This window comes from Argiope bruennichi, chromosome 9, assembly GCF_947563725.1.
Source record: "Argiope bruennichi chromosome 9, qqArgBrue1.1, whole genome shotgun sequence".
In the NCBI taxonomy this organism is placed as follows: domain Eukaryota; kingdom Metazoa; phylum Arthropoda; class Arachnida; order Araneae; family Araneidae; genus Argiope; species Argiope bruennichi.
Window position 1 is genome coordinate 69926864 of NC_079159.1, and position 23743 is coordinate 69950606.

Sequence of the window (23743 nt, forward strand, 5' to 3'; positions counted from 1 at the left end):
TTTCAACTAACTTTTTTCTGTCTCATAATAGACATTTATTGGTCTGCCGAAACATTAAGAGTCAATTTTGTTTTTGTTTTTATATTTTTTTTATAAGTTGTAATATCTAATTAATAAATCTTGTTAAAGAATAGTAATAATCTCCGTTGTTAATGGATATTACTGCAAGGTTTTTGTGAAGGGTCGTTTCTGTAAATTTGTTTAACTTGAATGTCTTTTAATTATTTCTCTCTTTTTAATTCCCATTTTTTTTCTGTTGTAAACGTATATTAATGCTATTGTTCAAACGTTACTTTAAGGCATTACAAAAAATTTTCTTCCGATCAAAAATATAGTTATGAAATACATTAATTAGTTAATTATTTAATTATTAAAAAATGACGATTGTTCAAATTATAATCTCAATATAGTGTAGAAGTAATTTATTCAGCTTCACAGTTTTTATAAAAATGCCCAGCCTGGAAGTCCCATAATTATTTTCAGTGAAAATAGGTAAAAGTATATCAAATTAATCATTTTAATTATTTAATTGTTAAAAAATGATGGTTGTTTAAATTAGAATCCCAATATAGCGTAGACATACTTCATTCAATTTTCCACTTTTTATTAAAATACTCAGAATGGAAGTCCCATAATTACTTTCAGTGGTAATAGATAAAAATATGTCAAACTAATCACTTTAATTAGTTAATTATTTAATTGTTCAAAAACAATGGTTGTTCAAATCATAATCTTAATAAAGCGTAGAGAAAATTCATTCAATTCCCCACTTTTTATAAAAATACTCAGCCTGGAAGTCCCATAATTACTTTCGGTGATAACAGACAAACCTATATCAAACAACTGTGAAAGTACAAGTACTGCGTTGTCCAACTGTTCGAATAAATCCATCTTCCTGAACGAAACACCCTCGCTCTCGCAGTCCAACGCCAGATGTTGGTATTCGAAACAACATTGTTACGCCTACGAACCTGCAACCCCCTGATAGGCAGACATGCACCTACCAAAGCTCCTTAGGGGTGGCATGGAAGATGGATCACAAATCCGGTTTATTATTCCAATCTGGATTTCTGACTAATTTGGTGTAGCTTCCGGGAAGTCAGAGGCAGGCATCGCTGGTTCCTTTTCACTCAAATTTAAATGACATGTATCCGTTTTCTGAAGTTCCGCTTACTGCACAAAAGGCGCGTGCACCTGTGACTAACGGGATGCAGGCATGATTAAGTGAAATGGTCAAAGAGATTGTTTAGAAAATCCATTAAGATTGAAAATTGATGCTCATGATAAGTTTACTGTAGCATGAAGTAATGTTTATTGTACGATGCTATATGATGAAAGTAATGTGCGATTATGATAAACTCTCTAGAGACCAGTTTTTTTAAAAAAAAATTTGCACTGATTTGAATACTTTTATATGCCCCGTTGCTTTATAGAAGTACAAAAGTATTTCTGTTGAGAATTTCTTGTTTATAATGGAGGGAAGAAGAAAAACTCGTAGTTCATGTGAACATCAAATCTTCTTGGTAAACATTTCAGTATGACGTAGAAGTTACTAATGATATAGTACTTAGGAGTTAGAAGGTATCATCAAGTAAAAAATATTGCGTTTATAATATTTTTAAGAGAGATATTAGGAAGGGACGAAAAAAAAAATAACGCCATACATCAGGCCCTATTTATTTTCGATACAGAAAACACTCAGTCTAAGAAATGAACAACAGGGAAAGATAATCGACCATCTCCGGTATAAGCATGATCTAATCATTGTCGGACAAATGATGTATCGATATAAAACGCTAACATATGTGGCACAGATAGTACTTATTAACGAATGGCAACAAGAGTTATTATTGACAGGCAAATGTAAACAAAATGTCAAACAAACGTCCTGGTCTTCTACATCGTTTTAACCTGTCGAATCAACCAAATTGCGAAACATGCCAATCTTTGAATAATTTGGATCATATCTTACTGCACTGCCGAAAATACTCAAGCATCAGACGTTGCCTGTGGTCGAAGTTGGGCCCCAACTCTCTTTCAAGCTGTAATTTCAAACAACTCACGAGCAAAGCATTTGCATATAAACTGTATCTCCATATTTTCCTTCAACACTTGAAATTTTTTGACATTTATTAATTGGAGATATTGTTGAACGGTGGGATGACAGCCTTTGTAGCTAAAAATTCATAAATCCCCCTCATTCAAACAAACAAACAAACGTTTCAGATTGTTTCATTGAACTTTTTTATAACTGCTCTTAATTTAACATTTGACTTAATTAATTAATGGGACTGCAAAATATTAGAAATTCTCGAATGTGTGCGGAAAACTCAGTTTAAGTCAGAAGACAAAATATGTGAAAGATGCTAGAAACGAGCATCAAACAAAATTGAATCGAATACGAAAAAAAGCCTTATTCGTCGCCAGATGATAATTTTTGTGACTTGCCTATTGAAAATATATTCATTTCTTCGGAAACTATTATCTCATAAAATTATTTTTGTACTATCTTAAAATTGGAAGAAATTACCGGGTGAACCGGAGTTTAACCCCCTTCTTCGTCAAGTTGCAATAACGCACCAAAGCTGGCAACCCCCAGACAGGCAAACCTATTATTTTTCGCCTTTATTATGCTCTATGATTGGCCATCTGCTCCCTCGCTTTTGAACATTTCGCAAAACCGTTGCTGGCGAGTTGGCGATTTTTGAAAATTGCGCCAAGCAGGAGGTTAATCGTACGAAATTACCTTATTAATGATATAAATTTAATCCATATCTAATTTTTAAATACTTTTTTAATTTACTTCGGTTTTATTATTATGAGGAAATTTAAACTGATTCTTTAAAAACACAAACTTATGCATTTGCCAGTGTTAAAATTAGGATTAAAAATGACTTCCGAAGTAAGATCTTCAATTATTTGTAGCAGAATGTTTCAGTTATGTTTCTATCTTTTGATCGTATCAAGTAACAGGTTGAAATTTTTGAAAAAAGTGTCTTCCATATTAATTGTTTTATTGCCTAAAAAACCAATAATTTGGGCGAACAAATTGGTCACCAAAGGTGGCTAATTTCAAATATAATAGTAATACGTATTAATTACCAATTTTAACTATTATAGAAAATTCTTATCCAATATTAAATAACAATAGATTAAAATTTCCCACAAATTCTTTCAAAATACTGCATTCATAAAGATGCTAATATAATATAATAATAATTTCTATAGTATTTCTTATTACTATAGACTAAGAAATTATACTATTATTATATATAAAATATATACTATTATAAAAAATACTATATAATATATAGTATTTCTTAATACTATATATATATACATATTTTAGAAGATAAATAGTATTTCTTTCCATATTACGCTAGAATAAATTTTCATTATTAAAGAACTAATTTAGCAAGAAATTAAGAAGAACTTCTTTTATGTGAAATATGCAAGAAAAAAAAAGTGAACCGTGAGAAATAATAGTTACATTTATTGAGTTGGACGATATCGGACCATACACAAAACATTGGTCAATCGTACGTTCATAAAGGATTCGGATCCCGAGAACTGTTGATTTGGAGGGCTCATTAAGTAAGTAAAAAATCATTTCCTTGACAAGTATCACTTAACAATATAACCAACCAATTAACATTAATATAAGAATTAACACAAATTCAATTAAAAATAAAATCCCAGAATGAAAAGATAAAATAAGAAGTGTATTATTATATATAATCAAAAATAAAGTTTCAGAGCGATTTTAACGTACTAACAATCATATGTAAGAATTTAAAATGAAAAGAACCCAAATTACATAATATAAACAAAATAACATCCAATATCTAAACAAATGTTTATTCAAAAAAGGATTCCAATGCAAAAATAAAAATAAATGTGAGTGTAAGAAATAAGTAAATAAAAAAAAAGATGGAAAACATATTAGAAGAGAAATAAAGAAAAGTGAGCAAAAATTTAGATCAAAAACACATTCTAAAATAAAAGAGTAAAAATTAAATAAAACCACAAATTATTTACTACCAAAAGTAAACTCCAGATTGAAAGAATAATATTTACTTAATAATTTTCTATAACCAAGAATCCTATATCAATATGTCAAATAGCACAATGTACTCAGAATTAATACAACATATCTAATATTTCTAATCAAATCTAAGCAAAGCTACATACTTTATTCTTGATATAAATAATACTCTGAATTTTTCATGTGAATGTCATAAAGAATGCATAAGGATATTAATTTATTTGAAGCAGCGTCTGCAAATAAGCAAGATAATCAAAAGCATTTTCATCATATCAAAACGAGATAGACCAATCTGCCAAATCAAATAAATAACAAGAGTTATTTTTTATAACTCTTGTCATAAGAACCTTCTGAATCTTTCATATTATAAAGAAAGTATGATGGTAATTGATTCTATAGAAACAGCATAAAAGAGATAAAGAAAGAAGAACGATGAATGGTATTTTTATCATATTATATATAAAGAAAGAGAGCTGTCTAGTTTTTAACAGTAGCATTCCATCCCCATCTCCCAGAAATGAACAGTTTCCAATGAGATCATCATCCAGATCTCCTACTTCTTCTCCCACTCCAAACGGTTTTGTTAGGAATGCGAGAGGAGGAGATAGAGCGAGAGAGTGAGGAGGCCAGAGAAGCAAGTACAGTCAAACACGACTAGAATAACAGGGACACGCCACTAGCAGAACTGCTAGCGAGACAGAACTGTTTTCGATCTTTCTTTGAGTTATTTCCTGCCTTACCGAAGAAGAGAAGAAGACTCGATTAAATTGTCTCGGTACCATCGACCCATCTGCGTGAAAAGAATTCCTGGAAGTAATGCGCCGGATCACTTCTTCTCTTTCACGTCTTTTTCTTTTTTCTTTTTTTAGTCTTACTTATTTATTCTTTTTCACGTCATTTTTTTTCCTTGCTTAGGAAGCATCCTTCCCTCTCTAGATCTTTTTGTAGCGAGCAATCCAAGGGAGAAGTTTGACTCTTTCGATGCGTTTTGTCGGAGCCCAAAGAGGAGCATACTGTAGTAAATGCTTTTTTTTTTTTTTTTTGAGGGGAAGAAGAGCTGGCCCGTTTCAGAGAGACAAGAAAAGAGCTTTTGGGTAATGCTTTTGTGTCTTGGATGGTTTTGCTGCCTAAGAGCTAGAAAGATGGCCTGCCAACGAAGCTTGTTGGGCCTTTTAATAGAGGGAGGCTTAAAAGAAGGGAAGGGAAGGGATGGGATGGGAGTATGTAGTAAAGTGGCTGCCGTGTAAGAGAAGAGATTCCTGGCTGACAGAAGGCAAATATATGTCTCTTAAATCCTATGAAATGTTTATTGGGTTTTTATTTGCCGATGATCTTGAACAGAACTTTTTAAAACTATTTCCATTAGTAGATACTTTCAGTTTGGTAAGAGCGTTCTGCAATTTTAGCTATACTGATGAAATATTTTGAAACTTAAAGTATACATACAGATGGGGAAATAATACAAATGCCGATAAATGATAAAAGAAATAAGTTAAGATAAAACCGTTTGGAAACCTTCAATGAAATATTTCATATCAAGATAGTTTTAATGGTTATCTTTATTTTTTTAGAATTAGATAAAAATAATATTTTGAAACTTCCAAATGCAAAGACTAACAACTGGTTAATGAAAATAATTCTTTTTTTATTATTCAATATACTTACTATATAACTAGACACCTTTGGCGATCACCTATTTTTCTGAAAACTTCGATTGTGTTTAATTAACTAAATCTTCCTGATTCTCTCAACAAAGTGTTTTTAAGCACCAAATTGTGATAGATGTAAGACTGTATTATTTTAATAGCCTTACACCTGAGCTATTCATTGTGTCTATTAATCATCCTAATAGAGTCCATTCCACATAACTGCCCTGTTATTTTATTCTCTAATTATTGTGGTATTGTAGATGTGATTTCTTATTCCTCATGTAAATTTCACAAATATTAACCCCTTCACCGCCAGAGAAATTTATAAACGCTTAATTTAATAGCAGTTTCCTACGAGATATCTCGTAAATGGCAGTGACAGTGTTAAGTCAACCATCTAACTCTCCGACCCGCCCTAAGGCACACGGATTTAAACCATAAAACTGAATGACCGGACCGCCGCAACAGCAATTGGCGGGAACTGTGGTTGAGTCCTAAGGGCCGCCACCGGCCACGGTACAACCCTCCCCGAAGGAAGTACGTCCCGTCATCGATGGGAGGAGCCAGATCCCCCATCTATTAGTGTACCCTCCAGGGTGGCGAGATCCAACCACCATGCCGGAAGCATCTCATCCTCATTTCGAGGTGCCCCCCCCCGAGGATCCAGTGACAGTGTTAAACAAAATCGGGGAAATTTCAAAAAATGAAAGAAAATTGCGTAATTAAATACGTCAAGGAGCAATGAAAATGGTTTTCGATTTCATTGCAACAATGAAATATATTGTTGAGACTTATACTAAAAAGTTTTTAATAACTTAATTTTCATGATGATACAAAAATCAGTTTTGTGCAATGCCATTTGTAAGAGTAATTTCGGTAAAATACACAATATCATTTATAATTTTTAATTAATTAATATTCTATTCTTTATGAAAACAAAATAATTGTTGATATATATATATGTTTACATCTGTTTCCAAGCAACTGGACAGGGTTCACCAAATTTTGCCCACCTGTTATAAGATACATGAAAAATACTTCTGTTTCTATTTCAAAGTACAGAAATTAAATATTCAATTAATTAAAAATTTAATTTACAAATGCTTTTTAATTCTCCTTTAATTTAATACATCTTTTAGCAATATTTTTATTGGTCTTAAAGTAGTGATTAACCATACATAAAATAAACAAATTAATCGCTCAGTCAAAGAGAATCTTTTTGTTATTTCAGCATTTCTGAATCAAATATGCAGTATTAATATAACTAATATGAATAATTTACGGTGAAAATTAGCTATCGGTTGTTTTTAAAAATCACCTGGTTCATCTGATATTCTAATTTTGATTAAAAACAAAAGACAGTAATAGGATTTTGTACATTATAATGTAATCGAGCACGTAAAAAGTTTTTAATTTTCCAAGGCACACATTCCCTGTCTCCAGCATGCCTATTGAAGCCTAAGTGAAGTGATGTGTCCTGCAGATTGATAAAACACACACACACACACCTCTAGACATAGACCTAGAAAGAAAAGGCTTAGTTCGTTATTATAGTTGTATCAAATTCTGTAGATTTTTAGGCATCAGTGAGGATGGGTTAGACGGAATCTAAGAAGGAAGATTAGATCAAACAAACAACAGGACATTAGAAGTGGTTTAAGAAACAAATGCTATGCAACTCTAGAATTTATAAGAAGTTCACATTTTCTCCGCCATTGCATACCGGACTGCACGATAGACAATGCCTGATGACACTAATTGGTTGCTTCTCTGACACCCATGGTTGTACTTTATGGTTTACCTTTACTTTAAATCTCTCTCTCTGTATATATATATATATATATATATATATATATATATATATATATATATATAATATAATATGTAGTCTGGTATTTAAGAGTTTTGAAATGTTGCAATTCGTATGACTAGACTTAATAAGATGAATAAATAATGAAATGCCCATGTCGCGTTTATTTAAAAATTCTTGCACCAATGAAATTTTAACTAACTTTTCAAATATGCTAGAAGAATAAGAAGTATCATTTTAAAATCCTTTGAGCAATTACTGTCTGGCCTTAAGGTTTTATTTTCTACCAATTTAGTGGCAAATAATAAGCAATTACAAAGAATTCCATGGCGTCTGGTGGAATTTAGATTAATTTAGAGAAAATGCTGCCTGTCTGAGTGTGAATTAACCGGAAGGAAAGAATAAAGCAGCGTCCCTCTTCTGCTTAATCTTATCCCTAGGCTAAAAAAATATTTGCATATATTAATAATAAACCATATTATTAATATGATTACAATTTTATAAAATTGCAAATTTATTGCATTCTTGGGTCCTTAGTTCTCTAGAATTTTTAACAGTAAATGATTTTCAAATACTCAGAGGATGTATATGAATATATAATGCTTTACTATTTCGTTACCTTATAAAAATCGTATCGAATAAAAGTTTGGAAATACTATAGTAAAAAGAATAATAAAATTCTTCGTAGTAATCAATTCTAAAATGTTATAAATCTCTAGGATGTTAAATTTTTGAAAACTTTTAGATGCATCTAATCTATCAGAAGTACGAATTCTTTCATTCTCAGGATGTTTCCCAAAAAGATCTGAATTTCCATTATCCAAGTTCGCAATTGGACATTTTTCTAGTATGGAAATATCTAAATGATTTTTCATAAATAACTAAAGTAAGCTATTTTCCATAAAATTTTTCAGTCTCCTTAAATTCTTCCAATTTTGACGTGTTGAAGTAATTTTAACCTACACATTTTATATTAAATTATCGCTTTCGATTCTTCTTTTTAGATCGAAAGCACGATATCAATTAATGAGAAAATTTTCTAAGGTAATTACTGTGCTCCATCTAGTGAATTAAATCACTGTTGCACTAATAAAGCAATTATCTGCTCCTTCGGAATACCGTTCTTCGTGTAATGCGATCCGAGCGCCGATGTTAATTAATAAGAACCGAAAGAATGCCTTTCTTTCAGTGAATATTTGATTAGAACCTGAGAAATCCAAGCTTACTTAATAATTAGAAAATATTAGCTGTTAAAAGAAGAATGCAATTATTAATTTTCGTCGTTTTAAATTTAGTTTAAAGGCTCAAACTCATTAGATTGGGATGAAAAAAAAAATGTTTATTGAAATACTTATCTACTTAGGAGAATTAAAATTTAAATGTTTCTGTTGAAATTTCTTTTATAGAGCAGCACTGAATGAATATTTATTATTTTTTTTATGAAAATGCGATGGAAATGGAAGGAATTCGTTTATTAAAATGCTTATCTACTTAAGAAAATTAAAATTAAATGTTTCTATTTAAATTCCTTTAGAACAACACTGTTTGAATATTTTTTGATGCAAATGCGATGAAAGCAGACGGAATTTAATGAAGGAAAAATAAAGCGCAGTTTAATAATAATTATGTGGGTGTGTTTCTTTGTATTTCTGGTACTCCCACGCAATATTATGTGTTTTGCTTTGTTTTACAATACAGAGAACTGAGTCGTCATTTTGAAACTCTCCCATTTAGCTAATTTGATCCTAAATTTAAAATGAATTCGATCTGATGCCAGGACATTGAATGATTAAAAATTTGGTCTTTCACGAAATTTGGTCTAACAGTTAGAATCACTATCAATGTGCTTTAATTAGAGACGACATACAACAATTAGAGAGCAGATGAATCATTATATCTCCATAATGTTTTGCATCAACAAAATGTTTTGGCCAATTTGGCTAGATTTCCTCCGCATTAGTTGCCGCCAAACACTATGTTATCTGCAGACATTGTAACCAAAATTAATATACGAATATTGGTTCCTCATGTAGCGTCTTATTGGTAATTCTGCAAAAACTTGGAAGCATCACCAATAAGCTAAATTATTACCGCTAAGCATTATATTTTTGTCAAATGTTGAAAACAGTGTTGGGAAGCATCACCAATAAGTTAAATTATTACTGTTAAGCATTATATTTTTGTCAAATGTTGAAGACAGTGTTGCATCTTAGTATGAATCGACTCAATATTGACGCTAACTCTTGGTACTTTAATACTGGCACGGTACTAAAGAAAAAGGGCTATTATGACATACGACATTTTTAAATAATAGTGCCAACGCATCTTCATGGATAGGAAAAATAGTCATAAGTCATATGTTAATTATATATGGCTTACAACATTTTACACTTTCAGGGGTGCTATTTACAATTTCGGTGTCAAGAAAACTTATCATTCATTTATCTAGATCGTCTTTTTGAGTCATTCAGAAGAAAAAGCTTTTCGCTGATTTCGTGCCAAAATGCCAATTATAAGGAATATTTAAGCTTTATTTTAACTTGTAATCTGAAGATGGCATCTGAATTTACCTCAATAAGCTATTAATTGTACACAATTTTTACTAGTAATGTTATTTATTTTTCACGAACTTTTTTTAAAGTTTCATTTTTTATAAGATTTTAAAGTATTAGAAAAATTACTTCTATTCTTATTTTGCAACTTATTTTATTTTTCTTTGTTTCAGTGCCGCCAAAGAAACCGGTGATAATGGACCAAAATGGAGAACTATTTCATAGTTTGATAGGACCTTATAACGAAGGCGACAGACTATTTTTGGTGTGTGAAACAGAAGGAGGTATGAGATCTTTTCTTAATTAATTTGATACTTGCTCAATAAATGCATACATGCAATGAATCGTCCCAAAAAATGCCGAAGATGCCATGTTTATTGCAATTAGTTATGCATCGTCAAAAGATGCCAAAGATGCCATGTTTATTGCAACTAGTTATGCATCGTCAAAAAATACCAAAGATGCCATGTTTATTGAAACTAGTTATTAATCGCCAAAAAAAGCCAAAGATGCCATGTTTATTGCAACTAATTATGCATCGTCAAAAGATGCCAAAGATGCCATGTTTATTGCAACTAGTTATGCATCGTCGAAAAATGCCGAAGATGCCATGTTTATTGCAACTAGTTATGCATCGTCAAAAAATGCCAAAGATGTCGTGTTTATTGAAACTAGTTATACATCGTCAAAAAATGCCAAAGATGCCGTGTTTATTGCAACTAGTTATGCATCGTCAAAAAATGCCAAATATGCCGTGTTTATTGAAACTAGTTATTAATCGCCAAAAAAAAATGCCAAAGATGCCGTGTTTATTGAAACTAGTTATTTATCGCCAAAAAAGGCCAAAGATGCCATGTTTATTGAAACTAGTTATTAATCACCCAAAAAAATGTCACAGATGCCATGTTTATTGAAACTAATTATTAATCGCCAACAAATGCCAAATATGCAATATTTATTTCAACAGCTATTTATTGCTAAAGAAGTGGCCAATTAGTCTTTTGATTGTGTTCGCCAATGATACGCGGTCAAACTATTAAGATGCGCCAATGGCATGTTGCTAATATGCAAGTACCATTAATTAAATTATTTATCTGTTAATGAAATTATTTCTCTAATCATGGTTTCAAATATTACATATAGAGTATCTCAAAAAGTGGGATAAGCGTTTATTTCCTTAAATATTAAGAAGTATATTTCTACTAAGTAAGTTTCTTTTAGATATATTTTGTTTCGTGTTTGAATTTTTAAAAAAATTTTATTTTGCTATTCAAATTCCATTTGAAATCTGGGCAATCTGGATAATGTGCGAAAATTTCAGATAAATTTTATTATAACAGATGATGATATATCAAAGTTAAAGCAATGTAGAAAAATTTCAAAAACACCTTTTTTAATAAATATTTAAAAAGTATTGCAAAACTGGTATGATTATATCATCAATATCAATTTTACAATGCGCATGTTATATTATGGAATACAGAATCCCAGACAGACATATTACGATTTCGTCTATCGCATCTCTCCTTTACCCAATATTTGTATTAAAAAAGGATTTTTGAATTAATAATAAATTAAAGTAAAAGAAATGTAAGAGAAGTAATAATTCTTGAAAGGAAATTTCTTTGAATTTCAAAAATGTTAGTATAACAAAAGATAGATAGAATACGCAAACTAGAAAATAGCTTTATGTTTCATAAATCTAGATAAAGAATTATTTTTTATCGTCTGCGTTCAGTTTTAGAAATTCATAAAAATCTCTGAACAACTAAAAACATAATTTTGTTTATCTCTAATATATGAATGCATTAAAAGTCTAATTTGATTGGAAAAACGAATTTCTGAAAACAAAATTTACATTTTTTAGAATGGAAATTAACATTTTTCGCAATCTAATCTTGAGCAGACGATCTTTGTTTTGCATATAAAAATAAAGGAAAAAGATCTATTTTATGAAAATATTTTGTTTTTCGGAATCGAATAAAGTTAAGATGATGGCATTGCTGGTATGAATTTATTTCTAAAACAACGAATTAGGTAATAAAATGGAATCCCCGCCATATTTGAATTTTGTAGTCTTGTGAATAAAAGATTTGTGTGGGTAAGTTTTACATCGTTGTTAAATAAAATACGCATTACTATTATTACAAATTTTACATATACGCATGGTATATGTAAAATTATTTTTAAAACTTTAATTTATGAAAACTTTTATTTTTACACGATAAATAAAGCTTCTAAGGAAATATTTGAATAATTATACAAGGATAATGGGATTCCATTATTGAGATAAATAATTCAGCTAATTCCCAAAGTAAAAAAAAATATTAAATATTAGATAATTTTACAAATAATTAATTCACCAGTAATATTAGTTATTCTACAAAATAATCATACTAAAAAATAAATATTTAAAAATATTTATGTTTTAAGACTGAAAAATATGAAATAAGACAGAAAAATACCAAATGAATGAAAATTCATTGATATCTTTGTAATATAAGGATATGATTTGCCTATTTACAAATTACATTATTGTCATTTCAAGTTTGTGAAATGAAAATAATGTGTCGAATTAAATATGATGCATGATCAAATTTTATTAAAACTTATGTTTGAAAAATAGAGAAATTTGCACAATGTAAGATTATGGCTTGGAAAACCGAAGGGGAAAGAAAAATTCTAAAAATGAAACTAAATTTCCTTAAATAATATGAAATTAAAAAATGTATAAAAAAAACATCTATGCATCAGGATTTTAAAAATATTAAAATTTGTGACAAGTAATTTTTCTTTGGTTCTAATGTTTATAAGATAAAGAAAAAAAAACTCTGCGAAATTAAGATGAAACGGAAGATCTCCAGCTAAAAATAAAAATAAAAAGGAAATAATTATATTATAAAAATAGTAATTTGAAGTTGTTCCAAAAATATTTCTCTAAACAACCTTATCTAAAAGGTCATTTTTTTCATTCAGTGAGTTTGATTTCAAAAATAGATATTTGAAAAAGTTTCTTTTTTTCAAGGAAGTGAAAATCTGGCAGAGAAAAAAAGAAATTAATGTGAAAAAATAAGACGAACTTTGTTAATAATAGATTTAATAATAAAAAATTATTTCAATAAATGATTTGATGGAGCAATACATTTTGGATTAATGTTTTAGAACAACGAAAACAATGATTGCAAATTAGATGCAAAATTGTATTTAAAAAATTTATTCGAATTAAAGTGAAAAACTGCTCAGGAATCATTATCATTAAAAAGATATATATTTTTTTGTATTTTAAATCGTTTTAAAATTTATATATGCGCATACCGTTTTCGTAAATCAGCAATAGAAAATGTTAAAAAAAAAGATATCGCTTTATTTATAATTTATTAAAATTCTATTTAAATTTTAAAAAAATAAATCTGTTCTAGATACACATTTTTATTCACTGTAAAAGGAATAATTAAAAAAAAATTTATATTGTAACTCAAACCATCTATTTTATAGAGCACCAGCAAACAGACAGACATTCGCTCTTATTATTAATAGAAATGGAACTAAGCATTGGCATAAACCCTGCAATCAAACAAACAATGAGTACATGGCTTCAAAAACGATTCCATAACAAATATATGAAATATAACTGTTTTTAAACATTCTAAAATTAATATGGTACTGAAATGAGTTTCAACACGAGACATTAACCTTCATTTCTATAACATACAACGTGTTTGTATTTAAAATACTCTTCAGAGTCATCTGCAGTTTGGTATAGCAGTAAATTTCATAGTGAGAATAATTATTAGGAAGTAGGATCCACAAATCAGAAGTCTGTAATTTTAAATACGACTGATCAAATTAAAATATGTCTCTGTAATAAGCCATCGTAGATAGAATATGTATAAGGTGCAGGTTAGAACCAGAGCTCACATTTACCGACATGTAGATAAGAAAGCATGAATAATTCGGCTATAAAGACTTAGGAAATTTGTCGTTGGCTATTCAGAATTCCAACTCAGCTCGACATGTTGCCATAAAGCGTGCTACTTGTCTTTACATTCTTAATGGCTTATAAGGTAAGATAATTTGATTATCTTAAAAGAAAAACATATCACGGTACATTCCTTTTATTATATTAGAATTTGGTAGTAAAAATGTTTTACAAAGGAAATACAATATCCAAATCCCACGAAATCCAAAAACAAACAGCGAAAGATGAGCCACAGTGAATCAATCCACCAGGAAAACACCAGAGAGAAACATGGCCACCATAAAGCATACTCAAAGATAGGAAGACGAAAAATAAAAGAACTCTGGAATGACAAAGACACATAATAAAACTACAACTAACAAAAAGATAATCTGCGATTGTCATCTAATCGGCACTCAAAACTACAAGGTCCGGTCCAAAATAGCCTTAGTGTTGCTTCCAAATGAGATACAAGGTGTCCCACAAAGTATGCGGTGTTTAATATTTACCGATTCGGATAGAGCACGTCAAGACAAGTATTTTGATATGGAGTCCGCAAATATAGCGCCATAATCTAATTATCCACATGTTATGATACATCAGAATATTTGTCAACGTGTTCGTTCTATCCGAATTTGTAAATATTAGGCACTTCAAACCTTGTGGGATACCCTGTATTAATATAATGAAACCAAGCTCAGCTCAACTTATCTAGCTGCCAAAATGGCATTAAAACTTAAAAAATAGTTCCTTGTTAAACTTTTCTGTACGCATTTGCAATAAAAAAAACTGATATGCAGAAAATACAAAGTGCCGTCCTCCAAAATGATGGACCTTCTGAATGAATGCTGAATAAAAGTATATTATTCGCTACATTAGCATTGCCATTTTTATACATTTTCTAGTTCATTATACCTACTTTTTTTGCATAAATCATCTTCATCTAAAAGTTTCAGCTACAATTGTTTGTTTGTTTTTCAACACATTTCTATGTTGTCATTTCCATATCATGTAACTTGCTTTTTCTTAATTTGTTCATGTATTTACTTTATTTATTTCTCATTTACATTTCCTTTTTGCTTTATTTATCGTTACTTATTTTTGTTATTTATTTCTATGTTGATATTTATGAATGTTATTATGTTATTTATTATTTTGTTTATGTTCAATATACATATATATATAATATTGTGAGTCTATGTTGAAAGAAATATACATGCGATTTTATGCTGATACAATATAATATATATGTTTAATAATATATATATATATATATATATATATATATATATATATATATATATATATATATATATATATATATATATATATATATATATATATATATATATATATAATATGTGTCGTGGCGACTTGTCGACTCCCCATCGAGCAGTTTATGTCAGTTCGAAGTTCCTTAATTTTTTTATTGATTTTAGTGCTATTCTTATTGTAATTTAATCGAAAAGATATTACAAACTTATAACCAAGTAAACACCGACTGTTGCTGAAAATGACATTTTCAAACAAACAGTTCTCATTTTTTTTTTTTAGATCAGACCTTAAAATTCAAGAATCATCTGCATTTATTTTATCTGAATTATATCAGTACAGATACAATCGCCTTGTTTATTACAAATGAGATTAATCCTTTCTTATCAATCAGTTACATATGAAAATCTATGGAAATAAATAATCGGACATTGCTCAAACGAAAATAATTCGACTGCAAGTAAAACATTGACTCCTAGGAAACGCGATAAGAATAACTACTTTTCTTTACTAGACCAGACATCGAAAATCACGTCTCGCTGAAGTTTCGACTTAGTGTTCTCAAGGTTTCTCCGGGTAAATAATTAACTCAGTAAGATGGAAACGGAGAATGGTATATTGAATTTTCATTTCGTTCAGTGAAGAGAAACAGATCTCATAAGAATCATACATGTTTCTTGGTTACGTTCAAGCTTGTGTCTAATCCTACAGATTTCAAATGGCGGAATACGAAGAAAAATACATTTATTATTCGATTCTCAGGTCTAACTAGATTAGAAATTTGAAATTAGGAGCTTAACTGTAATGAGAGTAGTAGCAGCAACAGAAATTAATTACCAATACTTTCATAAGAGGACTTTTCATGCTCTAGAACGAAGCATCTAATTATAAACCACATTGTACATTCCAATATGTTTGCAGCTAATGAGATTAGGTTTCACTGATTAGAAAACTGCTTTATAACAAGTTAACAGGATTAAATTAAGTAATATTCTACTGTAATATGAAGGCTAGGCTTAACATTTTCAACACACAATGTGAACGAGCTGATCATTCGGTTAGAAAGGCTGGTGCTACCACCTTATTTTGTTCACGTTTAAGGTTCAGTCTTTTAAATGGCATCGAAAATCAGCTTATCGCGTACTTGTATTATCATTGATAGATGCGTTTCACCTCATATAACTTTAGTCCTAGATGTATGAAATATTTTCATGAAAATGTGATTAAAAGAAATGTCAGAGAAATCGAAAATTTGCCCATAACAATTCTTTTAATAATTCCAAAGTTTTGAGATTTGGAAAATTTTAATTGCTACTCTTTTGTAAATTAATAGAACCTGTTTGATATTTTGATATAATAGAATTCATAATGTGATTTTAAAGTTGAATTATAAAATACATTGTTCCTTAGCAACAATTATTTTTCCGTTTATATAAGTTGCATAAACTATTTTAACACTTAAACTACTGATGTTAAATATACACCTTGTTTTACCACACCCGTCAAATTGACAGGTTTTTGTTCATCATGACTTTCATTGTAACTTTTTTATCGTAACATTGTGATTTTTTTATTAGTTTATATCAATGAAGGAATAAAATGTAACAAAAACAACATTTAATATAATAATTCCTTAATTATTAATAAAAAAATTATAAGAAACACTTTTTGTATTTACATTTATAAAATATCACATTTGATATTGAATGACCCAACTATAAGGCACATATTTTATAAGTACATGTTATCTTAGAAGAACATCTGCCACAAACATGTTTGTTGCATTTATTATCGGGATGAATCGTTCTGTTTTTGCTGCACAATCGAATTTGGCAAGATTTGCGTTTACAAAGACTTTTTTCTTAGTTTTCTGCAGAACAATCCTGTACTTTCTGGTTTTTGTGAGGAACCTTCTTTTTTTTGCAGCAAGTTTATTCGCTAGAAAGTTCTTCGGACAATATATGAAAAATGTAATTAAAATTTTCCCAAGAAATGTCCGAAAATGATGTATAAATGAATGTAAATATGTATTGATGCTCGTAATTGCATAGATCATTCATCAAATATTATAAATTTCGAAATTGCTAAAGCCGTCATTTTGACGGGTCATGGTATAAATTGGTATAAGTCATACTGATTATGAAAGTAAAAATGGCTATTCGGAAATAGAACAGGAATATGTAATTGTTCTTATATTTCATAAAAAGTCGTCATAAAATTCTAAAACAATACATAAATTATATCAAAATGTTTAAGCATGAAACTTGAAAAACGACATAATGACGGTTTTGGTAATTAATTCTATTGTTAAATGGAAAGGAAATTTTAGAGCATTGTATATTGCATAATTCTACTCATTTACATTCTACTCATTACATAGAGATAACATGAATATTTACTCTGTTGTAAAAATTAACTATTAAATTTTAAAGAAGTAAAAAGGAATAAGTTTTTTTTCTACCAAGGTCGAATTGAAGGTCAATTGCTGCTCTTAGAGCAGGGTAAACGTGTGCAAGTAATGGTATCGTTTGAGTTGCTTGTAAGATTTTGAAATGAAATACACTCTTGTATCGTAGTTAAATTTTTAATTTATTTCCAAATTCACACAGGCACTATTTCTCTACAAACGAATGATAAAAATAACAGAATATCTGGAAAAAATGAAAGGAAATATTTCAATTAAATGAAGAAAATTTTTCAGATTATTTATCTATAAATGTAGTCTTATATATAATGATATTTTAAAATCTAATTTAACTTAACTTCCTAATTTTTAGCTCAATTTAGCACATATTAACTTCATTCTAAAATATTCTCTTATTTCCTGATCCCATTCCACTTTTTCTATTTAATTAATGCAACAGAAAGCTCTGTAAAAATGCTTTCATCAGCGGTTCTCACGCTCCGAGAGAAGGGATAAAAAATTGCTGACTTCAACAAATTCTTTTAAAAGGTCCCTATAATTTCCTTACTTAAATTCGACTAGTGTAAGAAATCCTTAGAAAAATCTCACAATATATATTCAAAGGGATAAAATTTTCATTAGCTTTTTTTCATTTTCTCTTCTGTTGTTCTGTGTAATGTGTTTCGTCGCTTCTGCTCGTACATAAATAATGCATCCGGGATGAAATGAAACGAAGTTAAAAAATTCAAAGTGTCTTCCCTGTCTTCGGTCACGATTCTGCTTCAAAAATTATGTTTACATATATATATATTTGATGTGTAAACTCTTTGAGTACCACAAGGCTTATGAACGTAACTCAGTACACAACTAATTGTGGAAGAAATTTTAAATATAAAATATGCCGGCACAAATGAAAAGAAAAATGGACAAATAAGAAAACACACAAATACAAACAAAAAATAAAACAAGATTGCTCACATACTGAGAGAAACATACAGTAAATGATATAATACAATTGGTGAAGAATAATCAAATAAAAATAAAATATCCAAAATACAAAAATCATAAATAATAAATAATCGATTTTTATTTTTTGAAAGTATGTTGCTAAAATGATTTCCAATGTGTTCAAATATAAATATTCTGTAATCAAAGAATATCTCTCATGTATTAGTTTGATACCATGATGCAAAAAATTTCTTTCTTTTTATAGGTAAACCTACCCCATCACTGACTTGGTGGCGAGAAAGTGTTCTTCTTGATGACAGTTACGAGGTGAGTCCCGAAGGGGTGGTCAGGAACGAAATCGAGATCACTTCTCTTCAGCGACATGATCTGATGGCTGTTTTTACCTGCCAAGCATCCAATAACAATATCACTGTACCGGTGTCGAAATACGTCACTGTGGACATGAACTGTAAGTAAAGTAATTTTTAACCGAAAAAGTACTATTATATGTTTGCTACCTTAACAAACATTGTGTTCTTTATGTTTTTACAGTGTTCTGTGTTCTATAAAGAAACTGAGGATTAAAATGCAATGCGTTTGTTTATTTAAATGGATTAATGTAATACATTTTATAAACAGTTTTAATTTTCAGAGTATTTTATGGATATACAATTGCTTTAGCCAAAGGATTATTACGGAAGAATCAGAAATGGGGAAAATACATTGTTTCTTTTATAGTCTAAGATTTATTGTCTTTCCTGTTTGGATCAATCAAATTTTTAATAATTTAGCTATAAATTTTAGGTAGTCTAAACTGAATTCAACGATATCTAATTTGATAATAGAAATAATTACCGATTTTTTGAAGACCCTGTTTGACATATCATATTTGTATATTACATATTATTATGATATCCAGTAAAAATTAACATGGTGCAACATAGATCTAATTTTTTTTCTAATTTTTAACATTTGATCACAAAATACAAATATAGATACATCAAGAGATCTTCTTCTGTTAGAAAAATCTATAAATCTGCATGAAAATTTTTGAAATTTCTTAAAAAGCTTGATTTTTACTCTATTTGTCTGTGTTATATATTCCCTTGAAAAACGTTCGTATGAAGGCACTTTTCAAAAAAACAAATTATCATTGAAGCCATAAGTGAAAAAGACTAAACGTTCAAAAAGGAAAACCAAAAGTTTGAACATTTGAGTGGAAATGATGCATTAAAATTTCATTCCCATAGTTGTTGTTTTTTTCTCTTATGTTTTATGATCGACAGTTCTTAAAGTTTTTGCTGGAATAGTTTGGTAAATTTCAAATGAACCAGATAATTCGAGATTTATTCTAACTTGAATCATTCAATCCATTAAACTCAAGCAGGAACTCTTACAAATGACCTGAGGAAAAGATTTCGAAAACTAAAACAAAAATCCAAAACGCACAAGTAGTTTTCAAGAAATAAGAGAAAATGGTAGCCAGGCGCATTAGTGAACCCGGAAAAAAAAAAGTCGCTGAATACTTTATGCATTCTTCCAGTAGTTCTGTAGGATACATTCAAAACTTGGAGGAAATTCACTTCTAGCAGTATTCATTCGCCAGTAAAACTGCAATGTCTGCGTGTGAGAATCTTAACAGCGGTATTTCATCATGCAGAAACTTGGCGAAAAAAATCACCAAAAATCCGCCTTCCAAGAAAAGTTTAACCATGCAAACCAAATCCACCCAACTTCACGTTTGGCGAAGCCAAGCGCCACGAGAATTTATCCAACTACCATGGAAAAACATGCAGCAATACCAAGAACCTCCAGGAAAAAAAGTAGGAACACAACAACAATACAAAAAAAAAAAAGAACTAAAGGTGGAGAACAAAATTTAGAAGAAAAGCGACTGATCTAAAAATCGATGTGGGCCTTTTCATCGAACTGCAAAATGCTTTTCTTCTCTTCCACAACTTAAAAAAAAATCTTTTTTTTTTCCATCTGGAATCCTCGAGAAAACTTTTCTGCAAAAGCACGCCAGCTCAACATCTCAGAAATGAAACCATGCGAATGATACACGGGAAGAGCTGGCGTAGGAAGTGTCTATGCACCATCCCTGATCCTCCACCTTCTCTGGCCCGTTCTGGAAAAGAAGAACCCCTATTTTTCTTCCACGGCTGGATGTTTTCTTGGGCTTTGGAAAGATTTTCTAGTAGTCAAGTTGGCCTAGGCTCTTTTTCCGTCTTCCATTTACTACATCTCACAGTTCCTACCTTTGCACCAGGTGATCCCTCCTTTTTCTTGCTGCTGTTCCTTGTCCTTGGAGAAGAATGTTCAAGTATTTTATTCGTTTAAAATGCTACCGAACAAGGAGGCATTGTTTACGACGACAGAAATTGATCGAGGATTTTATACGGTCGTATTTCATTCGTTTTGATAAATGGCTTGAGAAGGTATTTCAAGGTGGGACAGCGTTCTTACCGTCGAGGCAAAATTTCCGGTTGAGCTTGATCTTGCGTCAGGCTAGATTTTTATCACATTCATACAAAAAGACAGTTATCTATTTGAATAGTTTTTTTTTTCTCTCTTAAACACTTCTTTTCTTTATGCTGGTTTGAGAAAGTACATTTATTAGATTTGTTTTTCAATTGATGGCTATTGGATTCTGCGGATAGCGAAATAGGGAGGCAATAACGAACAAAAGAGTTTTTTGCAAAATATTGTAAAGCTGTTTTGTAGAAAAACAAAGAAAATTATTTTTATGTTATTTTCATCACTTTCCTCCTTTACTTAATCTACAATTATTCTTTCTGAGACCTCTTCCTGAGTCCGTCTTTAAATAGGTACATGATCACATAACGACAGAGACAAGTTGAAAAAATATTGGAGAATTAAGGATTCCAAAAGTACTATTTAAAGTCTGAGTATAAGAATAAAAATTTGGCGCATGCTGCTCTAAATAAAATAAAATCAGTAATGTTTTTGTAATAGTAAAATATGGAGTGATAAAATTTTGACCAATACCTGAATCTAATGATTTTTCTGCCTTCAAATGTAATAGCAAATTCAAACTTAGCATTTAATTAGTCCATGTAGTAAGTATGGCCCTAAGGCAATATATTTTTTGGGCCATATAAATCACTCATGATGCATGCAAGTACGAGAAGAATGTGCCAATTTTTTTCCACGTCACAGCATGTCTAAACAATATTTTCAGCTACTCAAATTAATGCATTGAAGCAGCTATACGATTAAAATAACTAACTTCAAAAGCTTATTGATTACCAATTAATGTAAAATCATGTATATTTTCCTAAAATTATTTTTTTAAAAAAATGTAAAAATTAAATGTACAAAGTAAATTAGATAACAAAGATAACAAAAATGTATGTTACAAAAAATTATTATAGAAGCAAAAAAGTTTAATTCCGAAAAGAAAGAAAAAAAATTAAAGTGTCAATAATAAGAATTCATTAGCTTCAAAATAAGTCATCTCCTATGATTTTTGTTGATAAAGAATAATTGAATATGAATTGCTCTAATCCAAAGGATGTAAATGTTATATTTTTGGAAGGCGGTAAATATCGTTGATTATACGTGAGTAAAACAAATAAGGTATTATGTTCGAATGAAAGTCGTGGCTTCGGGGTCAGTGGATTACAATTTGAGACTTGATTTCAGCGAAGATCCGAAATGTATGTGGTTATGATATACGTTAAATCTGTCTGTCAGACTCGGATGTCTTCACTTTGGTATGTGAGTAAACTTATAGGCGGAAGATACCACTGGCGTAGCCTTCTTCACTTGACGACAATTAAAAAATTAGAGATTCTTCTGAAAATATATTTCAAAAAGTTTCAAAACTGTATAATTAATAATCCAAATTAAATCAATCCATCAAAAAGTAGTTTAAATTTTAATTATGTTAGATATGTGGTAGTCTCACATAGCTTCGAAGTAGGACATTAATAAAATGCAATTGAATCGAAATGTGCTTTTATAAATCTATTGTTTTTCATTATTTCAGAAATTGCCAAACATATGTGAAGCTTATATGCGTAATTGGTTGAAAATTGAAGAATAAAAAAAAATTGATAATCCATTTTCTTCAATCGTTTCAAAACAATAGTTTAAAAAAACGTTATACAATATTATCAGGTATAGCCTTTTTAAATCTCCTGCTGAGAAATACTTTTAAACTGCGATCAAAGAAAAAAATTGATGCATTTTTATGGAACCACTTGTTTGTCTGAAACAACTATCTATTCCTGTTTAAAATACTCTTTTCTCTTGTACCCACAAAACAAATCATTGTTTGTAAACATAAAATTTTACGAGCATCTTCCGAATTTGTGGTCACTGTGTCTAGCCCAAAACATGATACTCGAGAAAGCTTGTCAGGTATTTTCTTCTCTACATTCTGACAGTTATTCCCCCTCTTTCATACTATGAGATTTTCCTCCTGTGCCTATTGCCCAGATCTTTCTCGGCGCATTTTGCAATTTTTTCGCGTCAGTCTGCATGTAATATTCATGTTCAATCTACACCAAATGACAGCGCTCTGCCTTCAAAAATGACAGTCGTCCGACTCTTTTCGCTGTTCGCTTCGATAACTGTTATTTCGAAACCAGTGCAACAAAAGTTTCTCTTGTTCTGGTTGGCAACGGGTAATGGTTAGCAGAGGAAGTGGAATTCCCGTTATTAGAGGGTGTCATTTCCGAGGTCCGGTAATTGCATTATAGGACCCACGTGTAACACCCCGCCGCTTTTTTATTATCCATTTTGGGTTTTATAGTAGGTAGTTTTGACTGTAATGGATGGTGGTCATTTTGGGAGAGAGTATGTGGCGATCTTCCACACGCATTTTTCGAATTCCATGCTTGAGTGATATTCTTTTGGTGAGGGGGGGATGGAGATTTTTTTTTTATCGTTTGCAAACTTTTTGGGGCATTTTCATTATAAGCAGGCTTTATTATAAAGCGTTTTTGCCTGAAATTGGAGGCTCACTTTTAGCGATAGAGGGTTTTGATTTTCCTTAGTATATGAAAGTTGTATCGTTTAAAGGTTTTACAACTTTGTACGTTAACGTTTTAAGGAGAAAAGTTTGTTTCCAAAAGCAC

General features: G+C 30.2%; 1 protein-coding gene across 2 annotated transcripts in view; it reads left to right on the forward strand.

The window, feature by feature from the left end:
* Positions 1–23743, forward strand: part of LOC129984692 (hemicentin-2-like) — a 580433-nt gene that overhangs the window by 454404 nt on the left and 102286 nt on the right. For both annotated transcript variants that reach the window (XM_056094630.1, XM_056094631.1), the window contains 2 exons: positions 10230–10340; positions 18904–19107. In XM_056094630.1, coding sequence (XP_055950605.1) covers positions 10230–10340; positions 18904–19107 — 315 coding nt within the window. The remainder of the gene's footprint in view (positions 1–10229; positions 10341–18903; positions 19108–23743) is intronic.